Source organism: Papio anubis, chromosome 20 (assembly GCF_008728515.1).
Source record: "Papio anubis isolate 15944 chromosome 20, Panubis1.0, whole genome shotgun sequence".
Lineage (NCBI taxonomy): Eukaryota > Metazoa > Chordata > Mammalia > Primates > Cercopithecidae > Papio > Papio anubis.
Window position 1 is genome coordinate 13,396,883 of NC_044995.1, and position 24,008 is coordinate 13,420,890.

Sequence of the window (24,008 nt, forward strand, 5' to 3'; positions counted from 1 at the left end):
TAATAATTTTTCAAATTTTTGTTCACATAACTGCTTTGGTAAAATTGGTGTTCAATGAGAAATTTTAAAATGTGTAAAATTATAAAATGAAAAATTCCAGCAAATACTCATTGCCAGGGAAAATGTCAGAATATTCATTCACAAACGATGTACGTACACACTAAAAATAACCAAATAAACAAACCCAAAAACACAAAGACACTTAGAAGACTACAATTGGATTTCCTAAGGCATACATTATGTTCTTCTTTTTTTATTGTACATCTATTTCATCACTTTACTGGCTTTGTGTTATTATACGCATAAATGCACTTCACACAAATTCCTGTGGTTGAACACTTGTTCTTTCCATTTTAAAATGAAGTGACATCATCCGTGTAGTCTACTAATTTTCAGAGTTTTAATGTTGTAATTTTCTATCCTATGATTTCCAGGTCGAACAGTTGTACCTTATACTTACTGCCATATACCACTTTCCAAAAGACGTATTCTTCTGGCCAACAATGAAGAAGAGTATGTAAATGTTACTCCTGCTCAAATAATGAATACATATGATGAAATTACCAACCTCCAACAAATTTTCTTGGTAGTTCATAGAGATGGGAAGACTGAGTAATAAGGTTGCCAAAAATTTTCCTTCAAATTTGGTAAAGCTTCTACCTGAGAAGTCTGATAAAAGAAATACTACAGCAATTAGAAGGCAGTCATATTAAAGCCTGCATAGAAACACGGAACCACAAATCATGATCAATTCAAAACTTATTAGGAATTTTTTTTTTTTTGAGATGAAGTCTCGCTCTGTTGGCCAGCCTGGAGTACAGTGGCACAATCTTGGCTCGCTGCAACCTTTGCCTCCCAGGCCCAGGCGATTCTCATGCCTGAGCCTCCCAGGTAGCTGGGATTACAGGCACACACCACCACACCAGCTAATTTTTGTATATTTAGTAGAGACAGGGTTTCACCATATTGACCAGGCTGATCTTGAACCCTTGGCCTCAAGTGATCCACTCACCTCAGCTTCCCAAAGTGCTGGGATTACAGGAGTGAGCCACCATACCTGGCCTTTACTAGAAAAATTTTTGTCAATGTAACTACATCTGCCACATTAGAAGTGTTACTGTGAGCTGGGTGTGGTGGCTCATACCTATAATTCCAGCACTTTGGGAGGCTGAGGTAGGAGGATTGCCTGAGCCTAGAAGTTCAAGACCAGCCACGCAACATGGTGAGACTGTCTCTATTCCTTAAAAATAAAAAGAAAAAAAGTTTACTCTGAATCCTGCCTTAAAACTGTTGAAAAAATTTAATTGTACAATGTGCAGTGGTCTGTTATTACAAAATCTTTTCACCTTGTATTGTGAGAAAAAATGACAAATGATTGTTAAATTTATACTGTATACAATCAATGGAACACTAGACAGAGTCCCAAATAATAAGAATCCGACTTGAGAACAGAGGATGAGGGGAAGCCAGGAGCCAAGTGGAATAAGATAATAATCAAAATAAAGTTATAGATGGCAGTGCTGAGTGTACCCTGCATTTCAACTCATGTTTCCATAAATTATGTCTTGCAAGGTTTCTCCTTTTTAATACTATTTTTTTTCCTTCAACTTTTAAGTTTAGGGGTACATGTGCAGGATGTGCAGGTTTGTTACACAGGTAAGTGTGTGCCATGGTGGTTTGCTGCACAGATCAATCTATCACCTAGGTATTAAGCTGAGCATCCATTAGCTATTCTTCCTGATGTTCGCCCTCCCTCCACCCCTCCGGAAGCCCCAGTGTGTGTTGTTTCCCACCATGTGTCCACATGTTCTCATCATTCAGCTCCCACTTATAAGTGAGAACATGCAGTGTTTGGTTTTCTGTTCCTGTGTTAGTTTGCTGAGGATAACGGCTTCTAGCTTCATCCATGTCCTGGATGATCTAATTTCTTTTTATGTTTGTATAGTATTCCATGGTCTATATGTATGACATTTTCTTTAACCAGATTATCATTGATGGGCATTTGGGTTGACTCCATGTCTTTATTTTGAATAGTCCTGTAATGAACATACAAGTGCATGTATCTTTCTAACAGAATGATTTATAATTTGAGGGTATATATTACAGTAATGGTATTGCTGGGTGAAATGGTATTTCTGCCTCTAAATCTTTGAGGAATTGCCCCACTGTCTTCCACAATGGTTCAACTAATTTATACTCCCACTAACAATGTAAAAGCATTCCTTTTTCTCCCCAACTTTACCAACAACTGTTGCTTTTATACTTTTTTTTTTTTTTTTTTTTTTGAGACACAGTTTCACTGTGTTGCCCAGGCTGAAGTGCAGTGGCATGGCCTTGACTCACTGCAAACTCTGCCTCCTGGGTTCAAGCAATTCTCATGCCTCGGCCTCCCAAGTAGCTGGGATTATAGGCCTGCACCATCACATCCAGCTAATTTTTGTATTTTTAGTAGAGACGGGTTCATTTCACCATGTTGCCCAGGCTGGTCTCCAACTTCTGACCTCAAGTGATCCATCCACCTCAGCCTCCCAAAAGTGTGAGATTACAGCACTTTGGGCCGCTGCACCTGGCTTCTTTTTGACTTTATACTTGCCATTTTGACTGACGTGAGATGGTATCTCATTGTGGTTTTGATTTGCATTTCTTTAATGATAGTGATGTTGAGCTTTTTTTCATGTTTGTCAGCTGCATGTATGTCTTCTTTTGAGAAGTGTCTGTTGATGTCCTTTGCACACTTTTTAATTTTTTTTCTCATAAATTTGTTTAAGTTCCTTGTAGACTCTGGATATTAGACCTTTGTCAGATGGACAGATTGCAAATATTTTCTCCCATTCTGTAGGTTGTCTGTTCACCCTTATAATACTTTCTTTTGGTGTGCAGAAGCTCTTTAGTTTAATTAGATCCCATTTGTAAAATTTTGCTTTTGTTGCAATTGCCTTTGGTGTTTTCATCATGAAAACTTTGCCTGTCTCTATGTCCTGGATGGTATTGCCTAGATTTTCTTCTGGAGTTTTTTTAGTTTTGGGCTTTATAAGTTTTCAATCCATCTTAATTTTTGTATAATGTGTAAGGAAGAGGTTCAGTTTAAATTTTCTGCACATGGCTAGTCAGTTCTCTCAGCACCATTTATTAAACAGGGAACCATTTCCCTATTGCTTGTTTTTGTCAGGTTTGTCAAAGATCAGTTGGTTGTAGGTGTGTAGTCTTACTTCTGAGTTCTCTGTTCTGTTCCATTTGTCTATGTGTCTGCTTTTGTTCCAGTACCACGCTGTTTTGGTTACTGTGGCCTTGGAGTATGGTTTGAAGTTGGGTTGCATGACGCCTCCAGCTTTGTTCTTTTTTGCTTAGAACTGTCTTGGCTATTTGGGCTATTCTTTGGTTCCATATGAATTTTAAAATAGGTTTTTTTCCTAAATCTGTGAAGAATGTCAATGGTAGTTTAATGGGAATAGCATTGAATCTATAAATTACTTTGGGCAGTATGGCCATTTCACAATGTTGATTCTTCCTATCCAGGAGCATGAAATGTTTTTCCATTTGTGTCCTCTCTGATTTCTTTAAGCAGTGGCTTGTAGTTCTCCTTGAAGGGGTCCTTCACTTCCCTTGTTAGGTGTATTCCAAGGTATCTTATTCTTTTTGTAGCAATTGTGAATGGGAGTTCATTGATGATTCGGCTCTCTGCTTGCCTGTTGTTGGTGTATAGGAATGCTAGTGATTATGCACATTGATTTTGTATCCTGAGACTTTACTGAAGTTGCTTATCAGCTTAAGCTTTTGGGCTGAGATGATCCGGTTTTCTAGATATAGCATCATGTCATCTGCAAACAAAGATATTTTGACTTCCTCTCTATTTGAATACCTTTATTTCTTTCACTTGTCTGTCTGGACTGGCCAGAACTTCCAATACTGTGTTAAATAGAAGTGGGGAAAGGGTGGGGGGGTCCTTGTCTTGTGCCAGTTTTCAAGGGGAATGATTACGGCTTTTGCCCATTCAGTATGATATTGGCTGTGGGTTTGTAATCTATGGCTCCTATTATTTTGAGGTATGTTCCTTCAGTACCTAGTATACACAGTTTTTAGCATGAAGGGATGCTGAATTTTATCAATGGCCTTTTGTGCATCTATGGAGATAATCATGTGATTTTTGTCTTTGGTTCTGTTTATGTGATGAATCACATTTATTGATTTGCGTATGTTGAACCAACCTTGCATCCTGGGGAGGAAGCCAACTTGATTGTGGTGGATAAGCTTTTTGATGTGCTGTTGGATTCACTTTGCCAGTATTTTGAGGATTTTTGGATTGATAGTCATCGGGGATACTAGCCTGATGTATTTCTTTTTTTTATCTCTGCCAGGTTTTGGTATCAGGATGATGCTGACCTCATAAAAATGAGTTAAGGAGGAATCCCTCCTTTTCAATTGTTTGGAATAGTTTCAGTAGAAATAGTACCAGCTCTTTTTTGTACCTCTGGTAGAATTCAGGTGTAAATTTGTCTGATCTTGGGCTTTTTTTTTTTTTTTTTTTTTTTTTTGGTAGATTATTACTGCCCTCAACTTCAGAAGTCATTATTGGTCTATTCAGGGATTTAATTTCTTCCAGGTTCAGCCTTGGGAGGGTGTATGTGTCCAGAAATTTATTCATTTTTTTTCTAGATTTTCTAGTTTATGTGCAGAGAGGTATTATAGTATTCTCTGATGGTTGCTTGTATTTCTGTGAGGTCAGTGGTGATATCCCCCTTATCATTTCTGATTGTGTTGGATTCTTCTCTCTTTTCTTCTTTATTAGTTTAGCTAGCAGTCTATTAAATTTTTTTTTCAAAAAACCACCTCCCGGATTTGTTAATTTTTGAAAGATTTTTTGTGTCTCTATCTCCTTCAGTTCTGCTCTGATCTTATTTCCTGTATTCTGCTAACTTTGGGGTTTGTTTTTGGTTCTGTATTTTAGTTGTGATGTTAGGTTGTTAACTTGAGATCTTTTTAGCATTTTGATGTTGGTATTTAGTGCTATTAATTTCCGTCTTAACACTTCTTTAGCTGCATCCCAGAGATTCTGATACATTGTGTCTTTATTCTCATTAGTTGCAAATAATTTTTTGATTTATGCCTTAATTTCAGTATTTACCCAGGAGTCATTGAGAAGCAGGTTATTCAATTTCCACATAGTTGTGTGGTTCTGAGTTAATTTAATTTTTATTTTAATTTTTGGGGGTGAACTTTTAATCTTGAGTTCAATGTGATCGTGCTATGGTCTGAGAGACTGTTATGATTTCAGTTCTTTTGCACTTGCTGAGAAGTGTTTACTTCCAATTATGTGATCAATTTTTAAGTGCCATGTGGCAATGAGAAAAATGTATATTCTGTTGTTTTGGAGTGGAGAGTTCTGCAGATATCTATCAGGTCTGCTCAATCCAGAGCTGAGTTAAGGTTCTCAATATCTTTGTTAATTGTCTATCTCAATGATCTAATATTGTCAGTGGAGTATTAAAGTCTCCCACTATTACCCCGTGGGAGTCTAAGTCTCTTTGTAGGTCTCTAAGAACTTACTTTATGAATCTGGGTCCTCTGCTATTGGGTGGGTATATATATTTAGAATAGTTAGCTCTTCTTGTTGAACCCTTTGCCATTATGTAATGCCTTGCTTTATTTATTTATTTTTTACCTTTGTTGGTTTAAAGTTTGTTTTGTCAAAAATTAGGATTGTGACTCCTGCTTTTTTCTGATTTCCATTTTCTTCATAAATTTTCCTCCATCCCTTTATTTTGAGCCTATGTGTGTCTTTGCACATGTGATGGGTCTCTTGAAGACAGCATATCAATCGGTCTTGGCTCTTTATCCAGCTTGCACTTCTGTGTCTTTCAATTGGGGCATTTAGCCTATTTACATTTGATATTAGTATCATTACATGGGAATGTGATCCTGCCATCATGATGCTAGCTGGTTATTTTGCAGACTTGTTTATGTGGTTGCTTTATGGTGTCATTGGTTCTGTGTACTTCAGTGTGTTTTTGTAGTGGCTGGTAATTTTTTTTTTCTTTCCATATTTAGTGCTTCCTTCAGGAACTCTTGCAAGGCAGGCCTGGTGGTGATGAATTCTCTCAGCATTTGCTTGTCTGAAAAGGATCTTATTTCTTTGCACATAAAGCTTACTTTGGCCAGATATTAAATTCTGGCTAAGAATTCTTTAAGAATGCTGAATATTGACCCCCAATATCTTCTGGCTTGTAGGGTTTCCACTGAGAGGTCTGCTGTTAGTCTGATGGGCTTCCCTTTTTAGGTGACCTGATCTTTCATTCTCTCTGACTGCCCTTTACATTTTTTCTTTAATTTTGACCTTGGAGAATCTGATGATTATGTGTCTTGGGGTTGATCTTCTCATGGAGTATCTTACTGGGGTTCTCTGCATTTCCTGAATTTGAATGTTGGCCTGTCATGCTAGGTTTGGAAAGTTCTCCTGGATAACATCCTAAAGTATGTTTCCAACTTGTTTCCATTATCCCCATCTCTTTCAGGTTCCCCAGTCAGTCAGGGGTTTGGTCTTTTTACATAACTCCATATTATTTTTTTGGAGGTTTTGTTCATTACTCTCCATTCTTTCTCTATTCTTCTCTGCCTATGTCAGAAAGATAGTCTTTAAGCTCTGAGTCTCTTTCCTCTTCTTGGTCTATTCTACTAGTGATACTTGTGATTGCATTGTTAAGTTCTTGTGTTGTTTTTGGCTCCATCAGGTCAGTTATGTTCCTCTCTAAACTGGCTATTCTGGTCATCAGCTCTTGTATTGTTTTATCATTGATTCTTGGCTTCTTTGCATTGGGTTATGACATGCTCCTTTAGCTCAGCAAAGTTCATTATTACCCACGTTCTGAAGCCTACTTCTGTCAATTCAGTCATCTCAGCCTCACCCAGTTCCGTGCCTTTGCTAGAGAGGTGCTGCGGTCATTTGGAGAAGAGGCATTCTGGCTTTTTGAGTTTTCAGCATTTTTTTGTGTTGATTTCATCATCTTTGTGGGCTTATCTACCTTCAATCTTTGAGGTTGGTGACCTTTGAATGGGGTTTTTGTGCGGTCTTTTTGTTGATGTTCTTGTTGTTGTTTTCTGCCTGTTTTCTTTTAACAGTCAAGCCACTGACTGTTAGCAACTGTAGGGCTGCCACAGTTTGCTGGGGTCTGCTCAAGACCCTAGTTGCCTCGGTTTTTCCTGTGTGTTAAGGTATCACCAGTGAAAGCTGCAAAACAGCAAAGATGGCAGCCTTCTCCTTCCTTTGGAAGCTCTGTCCCAGGGCGGTACTGACCTGTTGCTGGCCTGAAGATTCCTGTAAGAGGTGTCTAGAGACTCCTGTTGGGAGGTCTCACCCAGTCAGGAGGAACAGGATCAGGGACCTACTTACAGAAGCAGTCTGGCTGCTTTTGGTACAGCAGGTGTGCTGTGCTGGGGGAGGACCCTTCCTCATCCAGATTGCCCGAACTCTCCAAAGCGAGCAGGCTGGAACAGCTTTGTCAACTGAACCATAGAGACAGTGGTTGCCTCTCTCCTGGGAGCTCCATCCCAGACAGAGTTTAGATTTCTGTCAGTATAAGCCTGGCTGAAGTGACTGAAAGCCCCCCCAAAGGGAGGCACCATATAGTGGGGAGGAATGGGTCAGAGTCCTACTTAAAGAACCAGTCTGGGCCAGGTGCAGTGGCTCATGCCTGTAATCCTAGCACTTTGGGAGGCTGAGGCAGGCGGATCACCTGAGGTCAGAAGTTCAAGACCAGCCTGGTCAACACGGTGAAACCCTGTCTCTATGAAAAACGCAAAAATTAGCGAGGTGTGGTGGTACCTGACTGTAATCCCAGCTACTTGGGAGGCTGAGGCAGGAGAATTGCTTGAACCCAACAGGTGGAGGTTGCCAAGAGCCAAGAGCATGCCACCGCACTCCAGTCTGAGCAACGGAGTGATATTCTAGCTAAAAAAAAAAAAAAAAAAAAAAAGCAGCAGTCTCGGCATGATCTGGCAAAGCATGTGTGCTGTGTTGGCAGGGGGATCCTCTCCTTGTCCAGACAACCTGGTCTCTCCAGAGCTGGCAGGCTGGAACACTGAGTCGACTGAACCACAGAAATGGTGGCCAGTCTTCCCCTCAGGAGCTCCCTCCTATTTCAGGCCGAAGCTTGTTGCTGTTGGTTGGTTGGAATTCCAAGTCAGTGGGTTTTGTGAGGTGCTATGGAAGTGGGGCCCACAGAATGTTGCTGCCTGACTCCCTGGATTCAGCCCCCTTCCTACAGGAGTATAAAGATGAATCTGCCATCTTGCCAGGAATTCTGGGGCTGGAGCATGTAAACCTCCTGGGTCTCTGTGTATGGCTGAGAGGCTGCTCTGCCAAAATTCCACACAGCTCTGTGTATTGAACCCAAGGCCCTGGTGGCATGGGCTCACAGGGACATATCCTGACCCGTGGGTTGCAAGGATCTTTGAATAACATGGTTTCCTGGGCAGGGTCACACAATCACTCACCGCTTCCCTTGGGTGGGGTGAGGGTTCCTTTGGCTCCATGCCACACCAGGTGGGCCATCACTTCACCTTGCTTTTCTTCATTCTCTGTGGGCTGAATTGATTGCCTAGTCAGTCCCAGTGAGGTAATCTAGATATTTCAGTTGAAGGTACTGAATTCACTTGTTATTTTCATTCCTCTCTATGAGTACCATGAACCACAGCTGCCTCTAATTGGCCATCTTGGTCCATCTCAGGTTTCCTCTTTTAGATACAATTTTGAAATATGTTTTCTCCTTTTGATCCTTTAATATCATACCTCTGACATTTCTAAGATATGAAGCCCAGCTAAAGCTCTTTCTACATCTCTTACATGTACCAAACACACATACAAAGTTCCAGTCAGTGTTAAGGTTGTGAAGATTCTGCAGCAAAGATACATACAGTTTACATTCTAGCTGACATCAATTTTGACATGTCCATCATTAGAGATTTGTAAATGCCAGAACAAACTCCTATTCTTTCTAAGGCCTGTCTCTTGAATAACTACAATTGCCAAACTTCTGAATGAAGCCCCAACTTACAAAAGTTCTGTGCTACAGTGGTTCTAAAACCACATGGGTATGCTGAACTATGGCTGAAACACTGACTTTAACTATTTTCCCTCCTGAGACTGTATGAAATGTATCATCAGCATGGATTCTGTAATAAGCTATGAGATACAAACTCAAACTGAAGTGCTTACCAAATGTATCAAATTTTTAATGTTTCTCCCATTGTTAACTCTCAGGTGAGCTTGTAGTTGAGAAGACTATCACAGACATTGCATTACTAAGGTTTCTCTTGAAAGTGAACACTCATGAAGCTGAAGACTTTGAGGCATAACTGAAGCACATGGCAATCTCCCCAAACTTCCATGCCTTCTCTACAATATGGACCCTCTGATGCATATCAAGTCAAGTGCCTGTGGTAGTACATCCCATACTCCTCACATTTGTATGGATTATCTCTACCATGGACTTTTTTCTTGGTCTTTAAGATAGGATCTATGTTCAAAGCTCTTTCCATAGTTCTCACGTTTGAATGGTTATTCTCTGCTGTGGAAAATCGATGGGTCAGATGAGTTGAGGCCCAGCCAAAGCCCTTCCCACACTTCTCACATCTGTATGGCTTTTTTTCCACATAGACTTTCTGATGTAAATGGTGCTGTGAATTCTGAGATCTCTTCCCACACTCCACATTTCAATGGCTTTTCTCCACTGTGGAGTCTCTGATGTTTCAAAAGACATGAAGCCCAGCCAAAGCTCTTTCCACATTCCTTACAATTATAGGGTCGCTCTCCCCTGTGGACCCTCTGGTGCATGTCAAGATTAAATTTACTGTTGTACCCCTTCTCACACTGCTCACATTTGTATAGCTTTTCTCCAGTATGGCATGTCTGATGGGAATGAAGTTGTGAACTCTGAGTAAATCTCTTTCCACACTCTTCACATTTGAAAGGTTTTTCTCCACTGTGGAGTCTCCGATGTTTCAAAAGACAGGAGGCCCAGCCAAAGCTCTTCCCACATTCCTTACAATTGTAGGGTCTCTCACCCGTGTGGACCCTCTGGTGAAACTCAAGATCCAACCTCCTTTTATAGCCCTTACCACACTCCTCACACTTATATGGCTTTTCTCCATTGTGGGATCTCTGATGGGAAGATCGTTGTGAATTTGTATAAAATCCCTTCCCACATTCTTCACATTTGAAGGGTTTTTGTCCACTGTGGACTCGCTGATGGTTCAAAAGACATGAGGACCATCTGAAGGTCTTCCCACATTCTTTACAATTATATGGTTTCTCTCCTGTGTGGACCATCTGATGCTTACAAAAATCTCGCCTACAAATGAAGCCTTTTCCACACTGCTCACATTTGTATGGCTTCTCTCCTATGTGGACCATGGAATGACTATTAAGTGCTGATCTCTGACGAAAGTTCTTGCCACATATATCACATCTGAATGGTTTTTCTCCTGTGTGAACCATGGAATGCCTATTAAGTCTTGATCTCACACGGAAGCTCTTACCACATATATCACATTTGAATGGCTTCTCCCCAGTATGGATTCTCTGATGTTCCTGAAGCTGTGAATCGTGAATGAAGGCTTTCCCACATTCCTCACAATTATAAGGCTTCTCTCCTGTGTGTAACTTGCAATGAACATTAAGTGCTGATCTACTATGGAAGCCTTTCCCACACTGCTCACATTTGAATGGTTTCTCTCCAGTATGGACCCCCTGATGAGTTTGAAGATGTGAGCTCTGATTAAATTCCTTACCACACACATCACACTTATAGTGTTTTTCTCCCATATGGACTCTCTGATGAGTACGAAGGGCTGAGATGTAACAGAAGCTTTTTCTACACTCATCACATGTATGAGACTTCTCTCCCGAGTGTAATTGTTGATGAAGATCAAAGACAGAAACATCACCAAAGGACTGTTTACATTCATTACACTGGTAAGATTTCTGTTGCACATGACTTATAGATAGTCCTGCCTCAATCTGGCAGAGGACGTCACCTTCTATGAGTAACTCAGAGCTGTTCCTTATGGAGTCTTGAGACCTGGTTAGGTCACTTGCAATTTGTTCCCATATTTGCTGACAGGACCACTCTTCATGTGGTCCTGCTTCTGGAACAGTCTCCATCTCAATTTGGATCTTCCGTCCTAAAAAGACACAGAATTAATATATGTGGGCAAGTGAAGCCCTATTCAATGTTTTCAAGATTTCACACTTAGGACACGGCATTAAACTTTAATGAATACAGGAAACATTAAGTTCATGTTTTCCGAGTGCACTATGGTCTTTGGTTTTCAAGAGACGAATTTAGAACCACATCACATCTCATACATAAAATCCTTGGTAGAAATAAAACACTGAATTAAATAATTAATAACATACACATATTTAACCTGTTACTAATTCTGGTAAATTTCCCAGTCTAAAATCTTGCATAATAAATTATGGAACTAATAAAATATGAACATGAATAATGAACCCAAAGGAACTTTAAAGAAGAAAGACAGTTGCAATAATTCAGGAAAGCAGTTTGGGAATTTAGACCAGGGTGATAGAAATAGGCATGGACAGAAGTAAAACAGATGGAAGAATCATGTACAAGGATGCACAGTTGCTTGGTTCTGACCTGAATTCCCTCCTCTTTGGCTTGTTGTCTTCATAATCCGCAACTTTTCCTTCCTTAAGAAGTGGAAAGTATCTTGGTGGAATGGTTGATTCCCTGTGAACATGCAGTGACATGCTTAATTCCAACCCATTGTAGGTAATATCTAGGGAAAATTTACTGGAAACTTAGATTCCCAATGCATACTCAAACTTGGAATACAAAGTCACTCCTGGGGCCTAACATTGGGTGTCTGTCCTCACCTACTGAGAGCAGGTTCCTAAAGTTCTCTAGCATCACGTCTCGGTACAGCTTCCTCTGGGCAGGGTCCAGGAGCCCCAGCTCATCCTCAGTGAAGACCACGGCCACATCTTTGAAGGTCACTGCCTCCTAAAATATCCAACATACAAAACCTAAATCTTATGACCAACGATTATTCAAAGAAGGGTGGCACTAAGTAGGCAAAGGGGACAGGTGTGGTAAGTTGTCCTAGATCTTGAGGGATGTAGGTCAACATACAGATTTCCCACTCATTCTGCCTATATCCTGACAATGACACACACTGATTTTCATGAGATCCATCAGAAGTGCAATGATATAAAAGAAGTCCTGTACTTTTACTTTGTGCACTCATTGAGTCTACTTGTAACCAGCCCTCTAGGACTCTAAATGCTGCCTCCTGGGCTTCAGGTATTTAGGTTTTAGTGAGTTGCCAATTGCCCCAGTAACATTTAGCAATTTAGTCCCAACTTTGATAACGTCCATTGTCTTCCTCTCTTGTGTTGTCTTCCTTTCATCCTCAAACTGTAGATGCTGTAACTTTTCTTTAATATCTGTCAAACTAACAAGTTTATGGTGACCTGTGTGGGACAGCTATGCAGTGCATCCTTTATACTCTCAAGGCACAAACTACATACATTAGTTGCAGCATTCAATGTCATGATATGGAACCATCATGCCCAGAGCACATCCCAAAGCTCTGTCCCTTCCTAGACGTGTGGCTTTGGACAAGCTCACCTACATGCATTAGTTTCCTGTCTGTATAATGATTTTCACCTGGTATAGTTTTCTCAAGGATTAAAGAAGGAAATATATATAGCATTGGGAAAACTGTGTGGCAAAGACTAAGTATTTAATAAATATTATCTATTTTTATTATTTTTAATTATAACTGTCATTATTGTTATTTATTTCATCTTGTTTCATATCTGCATAGTATTCCAGGGCAAAAATTATCTCTTTTTATTTAAATAATGAATACTTCATATTAAACATTTTTCATTATCAATCCTGTAAAGAAAATAATTTTATATACTCTTTATTCTCCTGATTTAAAATGTCAAATGAAAATTAGAATGTCAATAAATACATTTAAAATTTGATCACATAATTTCATACTTTCTTCCAAATTTTTTTACCTACTTCCCACTCTTTCCAGTGAACACAAGTACCCTTAATCTCCTTATAATGGTTCAGAGCAGGTTGTAAATATTCCCATGGTTTTGGTAATCTGATTAGGAAGAAGAATTCATTGTATTAATATCATTCTCACTTATTTGATTATAAATGAGCAGAATGGCTAACATTCCTGACCTTGGTTGCCTGTGTGAATCTGAGCAGATTTCTCATATTTGATGAGTTTAAGAGGAACAAGAGACCAAAACCTGCATTCTGCTTCTCTGAATAAATATAGTAACAGAACACAGTGACTGGCCAATCTTCCAGTATCATTGGACATTTGAAATGAAGGTACCTACTACTTTGATAAAACTGCTTACTCCATAAAGGAATAAGAATAAGAAGAGACCAATAAATAACATGCATACAAGGTATGATTGAGGTATGGCAAACACAGAATCTAGCCCTTCCTGTGTGAAAGCTCCAATAACAATATTTGTGGGAAGTGGCAGTCAGAGCCTGATGTGCTGTGCCCTGTTGAAATAATCTATCATCTATAAAACAGCCAGTGTGATACATGTCAAAAGTATCCTATCTTGTTTTCAGAATTAATTTTGGGGGGAAGGGGTTATATATAGGAAAGCTGTCACAGCAGTATTGCTTAAAACAGTAAAATTCCGAAACCACCTAAATGTCTATGAGTGTGAGGTAGTTAAAAACAAGAAGGTACATTAATTCAGTGGGGCTATGATGCCAATTATATAATATTATGTAAAATGAGCACAATTTAAAATTAGAAGTATGTCATCAACACAAATACAGTTAAGAATGTACATGATGAAGAATATAAGATAACAACTAATTTGTGATCAGAGAAGAAGTGAAGTGAAAGAATTATCCATTCCTACTATTTTCTCTACTGCGGAAAAGAAATTATATAAGAAAACAAGAACTAAAACCAAATAGAAAGTCAACTCAAAAGCAACAAAGGAAGCATCTGGCAAACAAAATGCCCTCAAATCCTTGTTGTTCTCCTTGAGTCTTCCCAAGACAGATAAAAATGTGACAATATGAGTAGTAAGATGGAATTTTAACAGCAAGAGAGGCAAGCCCTACTCACTTTGAATGTGGTCATTTTTCCTTCTACTTCAGGGAATTTGCAGAGTCCTGAATGAAGCAGTTCAAATGAAGGTGAAATCGTGCCTAGAAAGTGCCAGGAAAGGCAGAAAAACAGACATGAAAGGGTGACTAGGAATGCTGCCCACCAACACAGACAAGTATTTTCAATTAGTGCATGAATGTTCGCAGCAGCATTACTCATATCTCCAAACTGCAAATAAGCAAAATGCCCTCCTATAGGTAAATGAATAGACAAATCATGGCATATCAATACAAACAGAATTTTATTTGGAAATTCAAAGGAGTGAAGAACTGGCTCATGCTACAACATGCACGAACCTTGGAAACACTATGCTAAGTTAAAGAAGCCAGTCACAAAACCCCATGGATTATAAAATTCAATTTTATAAAATATACAGAATAGGCAAATGTATATATAGAGAAAGGTTAGTGGTTGCTCCGGATTTGAGGTGAGAATGAGGTTTAACTGTACATAAGCATAAGGAGTCCAACTGGGGGGCAAAAATGATCTAAACTGAATTGTGATGATAGTTATACCACTCTTCAAAGTTCCTGAAGATTATTAAATTGTAAGCCTGAAATGGGTAAATTCTATGATATGTAAAATACACCTCGATAAAGTCGGAAATAATAATGGTTAATCTACATGTTATTTAACTGGATTCTGAGTCCATATTGATAGAATATTTATAGTTGAAAAAACTGATGAATAAATTGGGGAGAAGTGGAAGCTAATCTTTACAGGAGAATGCCCACTAATAATGTATCTCCCATAAGAAACATTTCTACTTTCAAAATTTAATTAAAAAGCAACCTTTCAGTGGAAAAATCTGAAAGACATCGTCTTGGCCAAGTGAACAAAGTTGAGACCTCCAATGAAGGGAAAACAGATATCATGTGGCCCCTGTTATGACACCTCAACACTTCTGTGGTATCCACACCAACAATGCATAATCTGAACCCAAACATGAAATACATAAATCCCAAATGAGTATCTTTCTATAAAATACTTTGCCTATATACTTCAAGGATGTCAAGAATAAAAAGACAAAGGTTGTTGAATCTTTCTAGATTAAAGAAGATTACAGAAATGTGACACCTAAAAGCAGTACATAAAATTGGACTTTGGATTGGGGGATGGGGGAAAACAGTTATAAGAACTTTAAAAAGCACAACAAATTTAAATATGGGACTTTGGATAGAAAAGATGATGGTGTCTAGCCATACCTAATAGGTAACAGAATTAACTAATATTGGTGGTCTTTTAATTGATATCTAGTATTTAATAGTGATATTATTTAATATTATAGCTAATATTACCTAGCATGTTATATGAAACTCTATAGCCTGCCCTTCCTAAATGCCTCTTACCAAGACACCCCATGATCACCTTGGCATATGGGCTTCCTTGCTGCAGAAAGCTACAATAAGTTGTTTCTCATTATAAGTTTGTTCCCAGTGGTATTTGGCTGACGGGTGTTAACAAAGCAAAATACAAAAAGTAAGTAATTGGAAAATTTGGGTAAAGAGCATATGAAGAGTCAGGTGCTGTGGCTTGAGCCTGTAATCCCAGCTACTTGGGAGGCTGAGGCAGGAGGATAGCTTGAGTCTAGGAGTTAAAGGCTGCAGTGAGTTAGGATTGTGCTACTGTACTCCAGCCAAGGCTCTTAAAGCTCCAACATAATCGTTGACTCCATGTCCCACATCCTGGTAGAAGGGATAGACTCCCAAAGCCTTGGGTAGCCAAGTGACATGACTGAGCAGTGGTTTCAGGACCACTTCTCAGAGGGCAGTGGTTCCCTTCCCACAGATCCATTAGGCAGTGCCCTAGTGGGGACTCTGTGGGGAGCTCACATTTCTCCTTGGCACTACCCTGGTAGAGGTTCTCTGTGGGGGCTCCACCCCTGTGGCAGGCTTCTGACTAGGATCTCAGGCTTTCTCATACATCCTCTGAAATCTAGGTAGAAGCTGCCAAGCCTCCTTCATGCTTGCATTCTGAGCATCATGCATTGCATTTCCTTAACACAATGTGGAAACCACCACAACCATCAAGGCTTAAATCTTCTGGAGCTGCAACCCAAGCTGTGCCTGGGGCACTCTGAGCTGAGGCTGGAGACAGAGTGGCCGGATTCAGGGCACAGTGTCTTGAGGCTGCTCAGGGCAGTGGGGCCCTGGGCCTGACCCTTGGAACCATTCTTTTCTCCTAGGCCTCTGGACCTGTAATGGGAGGGACTTTCCTGAAGACTTCTGAAATGTCTTCCAGGCATTTCCCCCATTATCTTACATATTACCACTTGGCTTTCTGTTAGTCACGCAAATCTCTTTTGCAAGTGGTTGCTCCACAGCCCACATGTATCACTCTTCTAAAAATGCTTTTTCTTTCTCTACCAAATGGCCAGGTTGTAAATTTTCCAAACTTTTATACTCTGCTTACCTTTTAAATATAAATTCTAACTTTAAGTCATTTCTTTGCTTCTATATATAACTGTAGGCTGTTTGAAGCAGTGAAGCAGCCAGGCCACTTCTTGAATGCTTTGCTGCTCAGAAATTTCTTTTGCCAGGTACCCTAAGTTATCACTCTTAAGTTCAAGCTTCCAGAAATCTGTAGGGCATGAACACAAAGCAGCAAAGTTCTTTGCTAGGGCATAACATGGGTGACCTCTACCCCAGTTCCCAATCACTTCCTCATTTCCATCTGAGATCTCATCAGCCTGGACTTCATTGTCCATATCCCTACCAGCATTTTGATCACAACCACTTGATCAGTCTGAAAGAAGTTCCCATGGCTCAGTGAAAAAGTTAAAAAAATAAAAAAATAAAAAAATAAAAGTTCCAAGCTTTCCCTCATCTTCTCATCTTCTTCTGAGCCCTCCAAACTTTTTCCAACCTCTGCCCATTAGCCAGTTCCAGAGCCACTTTCCCATTTTCAGGTATCTTTATAGCAATGCACTGCACCTCAGTACCAATTTTCTGTATGAGTTCATTTCTGTGTCACTGTAACAAAATACCTGAGGCTGGGTAATTTATAAAGAAAAGAGGTTTAATTGGCTCACATTTCTTCAGGCTGGAAAAGAAGTGTGGTGCTGGCATGTGCTCAGCTTCTGGTGAGGCCTCGGCGAGCTTTTACTCATGGGAGAAGGTGAAGCAGGAGCAGGCATGTCACAAAGTGAGAGCAGGAACAAGAGAGAGAAATTGGAGGACCCAGATCTCACATGAACTAACTGAGAAGGAACTCACTCATCGCCAAGGGGATAGCACCAAACCATTTATGACGGACCTGCCACCATGATTCAACACCTCCCCCTAGACCCCACCTCCAACACTGGAGATATGGAGGGACCAAACATCCAAACTATATCAAATGTAATTAAAAGAGAGAACTGGGTTGGATTCTGATGCTTGACCAAGCTCGAATTTTAGTGAATCTAAGCTTTAGCCACTTGCCTCAAAGCTGTCCCTAAGGGAAAAATTATGCCAGGACAACAGTAAGTACCTCTAAGACCTGTGGTTACCAAAAGTCAATCAATGTGTGGGAAGGGTAAAACCAAGAAACTGAAACTACAGTGTACAGTGTGAAAGAATTGTTTATTTTGTAGTTTCCTAAGGAACCTTTATTCAACTAGATTGTGAGAGAAACTAAGTAGTAGCATCTTTGGTTTTAAATGTTGCAGAGTCGAAGAGCATGTTTGGGTTTATGTAGGACCCACAGTTCACTATGAAACAATTACAGATGGTGATACATGATGCAACAATTACAAATGGTGAAATCTGATGCAAACACACAGGAGATGTGAAAAAAAAAAAAAGAAAACCAATAGTCTTATCTATTTGGGGCTTCTAAAAGTTGGTAGGCCCCAAGGAAACTGAGTCACTGAGCTCGACCTCTTAACTTCCTTTTTTATTTTCTTGTTCCTGGCTCAGACCAGATAGCATCTAAGATAAAAGATTCTTTGTCTGAGATAAAAGACCCCTTTGACTATTACATCCCTAATGCAGAATGTTAAATCCGTTCTTCCCAATAAAAGGAAACACTGCTATCGAATTGTTGTTAACTATGCATTAATCTTGTATAGAAAATGCTGACATCCTGTTAAGCTTCCTAGACCCTGCCTACATAATGACTCTCAAACCCTTCCACTTCAGAGCATTTATCCAATCTTTTGAAGTCCGTGTCCTCCCAGGTGGACATCTTCAAATTTTGTGTTTGAAAAAACTCAATATTTAACCACATTGCCTGAATCTCATTACCAATGTTAACAGGTTGTTCCCAAGGGAAGAGCCAGCCTGATCAACTGGATAAAAGGCATGGTAAGGTCTTCTTGCCCTGAAAAGGGGGACTGCTCAACTCACCCTATAAATGCTGGGTGGGATACTCCAGATGATGCAGCCGATACACTGCATGCAAGCCACGTGGGACTGAATATATGATGACTGGGATATTCATCTTCTGAATATGCTTCTTACCCAGGTCATGGTAAATGCTGTGGCTAAGGGGGCCCCTTTTGCATGGGTACCCCATGTGACTTTTGTAAAAAGAAAATCCAAATTGGAGACGGTTACGTCAGAAGTTTATAAAAAGAGGCATGTGGAGTTGGACCCCAGTTATGTACACACCCAGATGGATTTTAACGTAACTGGGTCAAATTGTAAAACCAGCTGCATGTGATTGGAATTGTTTATACATGGCCTGATCATGAACCTCTTGGGGAAACAGCTATGCTGAACTAGATTGATCATCAACGAAAGACATCCTAAGTTGCTAACCAACTGACATGAATCATGGACTGTACTAAGACCTTCCAGATATATAAACTTACGGTAAACATTTATAAGCCCCTGCCCAACCTTGCCTGGATAGAACAGGAAATGATTTAGCTGACTGCTAGATTTGTACTTCTTGATTGCAATTCACAAGACCCCACTTAAAATATCTTTTCTTTTGTTTGTGGCTCAGTGTTGATTTTATTTATTGGTTGACACCTTAACTCTTGCAAAATTGAACAACAGTCCTAGAAGCCTTATCAGTTTTGCTGTCTCAGTTTCCCTTTAAGGATATTAAAGATGTTAACAAAAAGATTACATTAATTAGCTAGAGGAAAAAGACAGAGGGCAGCGTCAAAGCACTCATCCCAGAAAGCTAGAGATTTTTTAAAGGTCATTTAGAAACAATGATAAAGGTGAAACTAAGAAGAAAGAGAGAGTGTCATGGGACTCCTTCCAACAGGGTGAAAATCTTCAAATCATTATGTTAAATAAGTTTAGCCTAAAGCTGCTTTCTTACATACTTTAAATTAGGTATAAAGGTTTCTCCAGGCGGGGTATGGTGGCTCATGCCTGTAATGCCAGCACTTTGGGAGGCCGAGGTGGGTGGATCACCTGAGGTCAGGAGTTCGAGACCAGCCTGGCCAACATGGTGAAACCCCGTCTCTACTAAAAATTAGCCAGATGTGGTAGTGTGTGCCTGTAATCCCAGCTACTCGGAAGGCCGAGGCAGGAGAAACACTTAAACCCAGGAGGTAGAGGTTGCAGTGAGCCAAAATCGCTCCACTGCACTCCAGCCTGGGCGACAGAGCAGGGCTCCATCTCAAAAAAATAAAAAACAAAAATAAAAATTAAAAAAGATTTATCCATATATAGTGAACTGTAACCTAACTGGAAGAGTAAACAGACTGTAACCTACTCTTGTGCCAATCACTGAGTTTTGACCAATCAAATGGAGGCAACTGTTCAAACAGGGATCAAATAAGGCAAAAGCTGAGCTGCAACCAAACTGGCTGTTTCTGTTTCTCACTTCCACTTTTTGAATGTCACTTTCCTTTTTCTGTTTACAAATCTTCTTCAACCACACCGTAGCACTGAAGCTTCTCTGAATCTATTCTGGTTCAGGGGCTGCCTGATTTGCAAATTGTTTTTTGCTCAATTAAACTCTTTGATTTATCTAAGATTTTTTACTTTTAACAGTTTTATTAAGAAATGGAATAAATAAAATGGAAATTGATAAGGCTAAAACAAAGGTCTGAACACAGTAATATTGAAGGTTTGGTGGACCAAAGGGATCCTCTACTGATCCCCCAATATTAAAGGGTTTCAAATAAGTTTGCTGTATTTACTCCAGTTTGGAGAAATTTTAAAACTCGTCTTTACTAACAGACGGGGTGGTGTGCGCCTATAGTTCCAGCTACTTGGGAGACTAAGGGAGGAAAATCACTTGAACTTGGGAGGCAGAGGTTGTAGTGAGCCAAGGTCGTGCCACTGCACTCCATCCTGGGCGACGAGAGTAAGACTCTGTCTCAAAAAATTTAAAAATGAATTACATAAATAAGGCCGGGCGCGGTGGCTCAAGCCTGTAATCCCAGCACTTTGGGAGGCCGAGACGGGCGGATCACGAGGTCAGGAGATCGAGACCATCCTGGCTAACAGGGTGAAACCCCGTCTCTATTAAGAAATACAAAAAACTAGCCGGGCGAGGTGGCAGGCGCCTGTAGTCCCAGCTACTCGGGAGGCTGAGGCCGGAGAATGGCGTGAACCCGGGAGGTGGAGCTTGCAGTGAGCTGAGATCCGGCCACTGCACTCCAGCCTGGGCGACAGAGCGAGACTCCGTCTCAAAAAAAAAAAAAAAAAAAAAAATGAATTACATAAATAAATAAAAATAAGCTTAATGGTTATTATCTTTATAGCCTGCATTCAGAGGTAATTAAACATTTTTTCTTGTCATATTTCTGTAATTTCTAAATGCTCCATAATATGGTTCTAGAAAAATACAAAATATGTGTAATAAGTGAAACAAAATAGTTGATAAAGTTTTAAAAGACTCCTAGAGAAGTCCAAGTCCATGAGCCTTGCTCTCAAAGTCCCTTCAATCAAGTCCTAACTTGCTTTCCCCACCTGATTCCAGCTAGTTCCTCTGCCTCAGTGAGAATGTATCCAAGAAATTATCAGCTTGGGCCCTGACCTGGACTGCAAAGGTTCCAACCCCAGCTCCACTTCTTATTACTTGGGCAACTATGGGCAAATAAGTCCTGCTCCCTTTGTCTCACTCTTATCTTTAATAGACGAAATGGCAGTACCTCTCCACAGAGCTACCATGTGGTGTACATGAATTTCTTTGTATAAAGCCCTTAGAATTGAAGATAGCAATTAAGACTTTCTTATCAATGCCCATGCCCGATTACAGTATCCTACAATAGATGTGAACGTCACTGTAAAAGAAAAATGATAAGTCACACTCGCGTGGAACTTTGTTGTCAGTAGTCAAGGAATTACTCCATCTACCTCCAAGCAATCCTTTTAGAGAAGTCAGGAAGAGGAAACAATGCTGCGAAATATCATGGTTGTGTCACCATTCTTGACAAAACAGTCAAGACCCTCCCATCCTTCTGTGGAAATTGGAGATACCCATTCTTTTCCTAAATAAGAGGTCAGAGAATATCCAGAATTTTCCAGCGTTCTGCAGGGATCAGAGAGAAGAGCCAGCTGGAGCTCTGACACCACCCCAGGGACCTGACCATTTCTCAGGAAATTAACAAGAGATCGCCATTCACTGTAACAGAAACTGTTTTAAGGCTCTTATATTACCTCTTTCAATTTCCAAGACAATTCTATTAGGAAGGTCTTAATATCCCCCATTTAAAGAAAAGCAGAGAGGCCCAGGGAGATTAAGTAACACCCCAACGTTGTACCGGGAGAATCGGCCCCGCACCAGTAGTGGAGGGAGGCGGATGGGGCGAGCTGAGAGCCCAAGAAACCCCCAAATAAGGCGAAACGTGACAGGACCGAGTCCCAAACTCCCCCAGGACGCTAGGACAGCCCTAAACGCAAGAAGCCTCTGCCGCTGGGACCGCAAACCGCCGCCCTCACCCTTCCAAACCTTTGCTTTCCGACGGCGCTTCCTTTCCTCTAAATCTATCGCTAGCTCGTTGAGGGTTCCGCGAGTAGGTCCAGGAAATTCAGTAGGGCCCGCGAGACGCAGAACAGCTCAAACTATCACAGAATAAAGGGTAACTCTCGCAGCCTTAGCTCCCGCGACTCCACAGAGCGGCTGGACTACATTTCCCAGAATTCCCCGGATCCGCCTGCCTGACCGGAAGTGCCCGCAACTCCACCGACCGTTTGGACACTTCCCAGAATGCCCAAGGAGTAAACGTTCACAGTTTTACCCTCCAGGGGGAAGTGTTGCAACTATACAGAGCTTCTTGACCACACTTCTTCCAAGTCCCCAGAGAAGGGAATCCCTCATCCCGAACGCCTGTGTGGTAATATGGACGCCTGCACTGAGTGTCGTCCTTACGCTTCTCTTGAGTCTTCGAGCAAAAATATTACATAAACAATGATTTCCTGATCGAAATATCCCCAATTATTGCAGAAGTATTACTGGAGAGTGAACAAATGTGGAGATAAATCTTCAAGGAACTAACAAGAAATTACTGCTTGAGGATCGTAGAGAACTGAAAGGAGGAAAATATTTTGTATAACCTGATGATGTGAGATTAAAACTGATAGTATGCCAATGTAATTTTAATTTACATTTCCTGTATTGTAAATCAAATAGAACATCTTTTCATATTTCCAAAGGCCATTATTATTATTTGGTAAATTGTTCAAACCTTTTGCCTACTGTACTAATGGCTTTTTGGCCTTTTCCCTCACTATTTAAATATTGTTTATACATTTGTAAAATAATTATTTTTCTTGCAAATCTTTTCTATTTATTTATTTATTTATTTATTTATTTATTTTTTGAGGTGGAGTCTGACTCTGTCGCCCAGGCTGGAATGCAGTGGCGCAGATGTTGGCTCACTGCAAGCTCCGCCTCCCGGGTTCACGCCATTCTCCTGCCTCTGCCTCCCGAGTAGCTGGGACTACAGGCGCCCACCACCATACTAGGCTAATTTTTTGTATTTTTAGTAGAGACGGTGTTTCACGGTGTTAGCCAGGATGGTCTGGATCTCCTGATCTCGTGATCCGCCCGCCTCAGCCTCCCAAAGTGCTGGGATTACAGGCGTGATCCACCGTGCCCGGCCCCTCTATTTTTTCTTTTGGTTTTATGGCTTTTTTGCCACAAAAAAATAGTTTAATGTAATCTATAATTTTTTAAATATTTTTATTGATTGAGATGTAATTCATAAAACAAACCATTTAAAAATGGACAGTTCAATGGCTGTAACATTTGGTACATTCACAACACTGTGAAAACAACACCTCTTAAGGTTTAAAACATCTTCATCTCCCCAAAGAAAACCCCATACCCAGTAAGCAGGTCATTGCCATTGCCCCTAAGCCTCAACTGGCTACCACCAATCTTTCCATCTTACTGAATTACCTATTTTGGATATTTCATATAAATGGAATCACACAATATGTAACCTTTTGTGTCTGACTTTGCTTTAGTAGCATATTTTAAAGGTTCATCTACATCATAGCATGTATCGGTAATTTATTTTTAAAGATAAATAATACTGTTATGTTTTATTTTTTTTTTTTTTTGAGACGGAGTCTCGCTCTGTCGCCCAGGCTGGAGTGCAGTGGCGCGATCTCGGCTCACTGCAAGCTCCGCCTCCCGGGTTCACGCCATTCTCCTGCCTCAGCCTCCTGAGTAGCTGGGACTACAGGCGCCCGCCACCGCGCCCGGCTAATTTTTTGTATTTTTAGTAGAGACGGGGTTTCACCGTGGTCTCGATCTCCTGACCTTGTGATCCGCCCGCCTCGGCCTCCCAAAGTGCTGGGATTACAGGCGTGAGCCACTGCGCCCGGCAATACTGTTATGTTTTATACCACGTTTTGTTTATTGTTCATTGATGTACATTTGGGTTGTGTATAATGTTACTATGAACATTGATGTAC

At 40.5% G+C, this 24,008-nt stretch overlaps 1 protein-coding gene across 1 annotated transcript; it reads right to left on the bottom strand.

Moving 5' to 3' along the window:
• Nucleotides 1-9,201: 9,201 nt before the first annotated feature.
• ZNF221 (zinc finger protein 221) lies at nt 9,202-22,347 on the bottom strand. The gene is made up of 5 exons (XM_003915678.5): nt 22,036-22,347; nt 14,149-14,231; nt 11,894-12,020; nt 11,655-11,747; nt 9,202-11,175 (listed from the first exon to the last, which is right to left on the bottom strand). The coding sequence occupies exons 2-5, from the start codon at nt 14,161-14,163 to the stop codon at nt 9,620-9,622; spliced, it is 1,791 nt and encodes a 596-aa protein (XP_003915727.5). The 5' UTR covers nt 14,164-14,231; nt 22,036-22,347; the 3' UTR covers nt 9,202-9,619.
• Between the last annotated feature and the right edge of the window lie 1,661 nt (nt 22,348-24,008).

What these genes read in the sequence shown, in the direction of transcription:
- ZNF221 (XM_003915678.5), bottom strand. An exon ending in TAGGAACCTGCTCTCAGTAG is followed by an intron (nt 11,748 to 11,893) that starts GTGAGGACAGAC and finishes GCATGTTCACAG; the next exon opens with GGAATCAACCATTCCACCAA. An exon ending in CCAAAGAGGAGGGAATTCAG is followed by an intron (nt 11,176 to 11,654) that starts GTCAGAACCAAG and finishes GTGTCTTTTTAG; the next exon opens with GACGGAAGATCCAAATTGAG.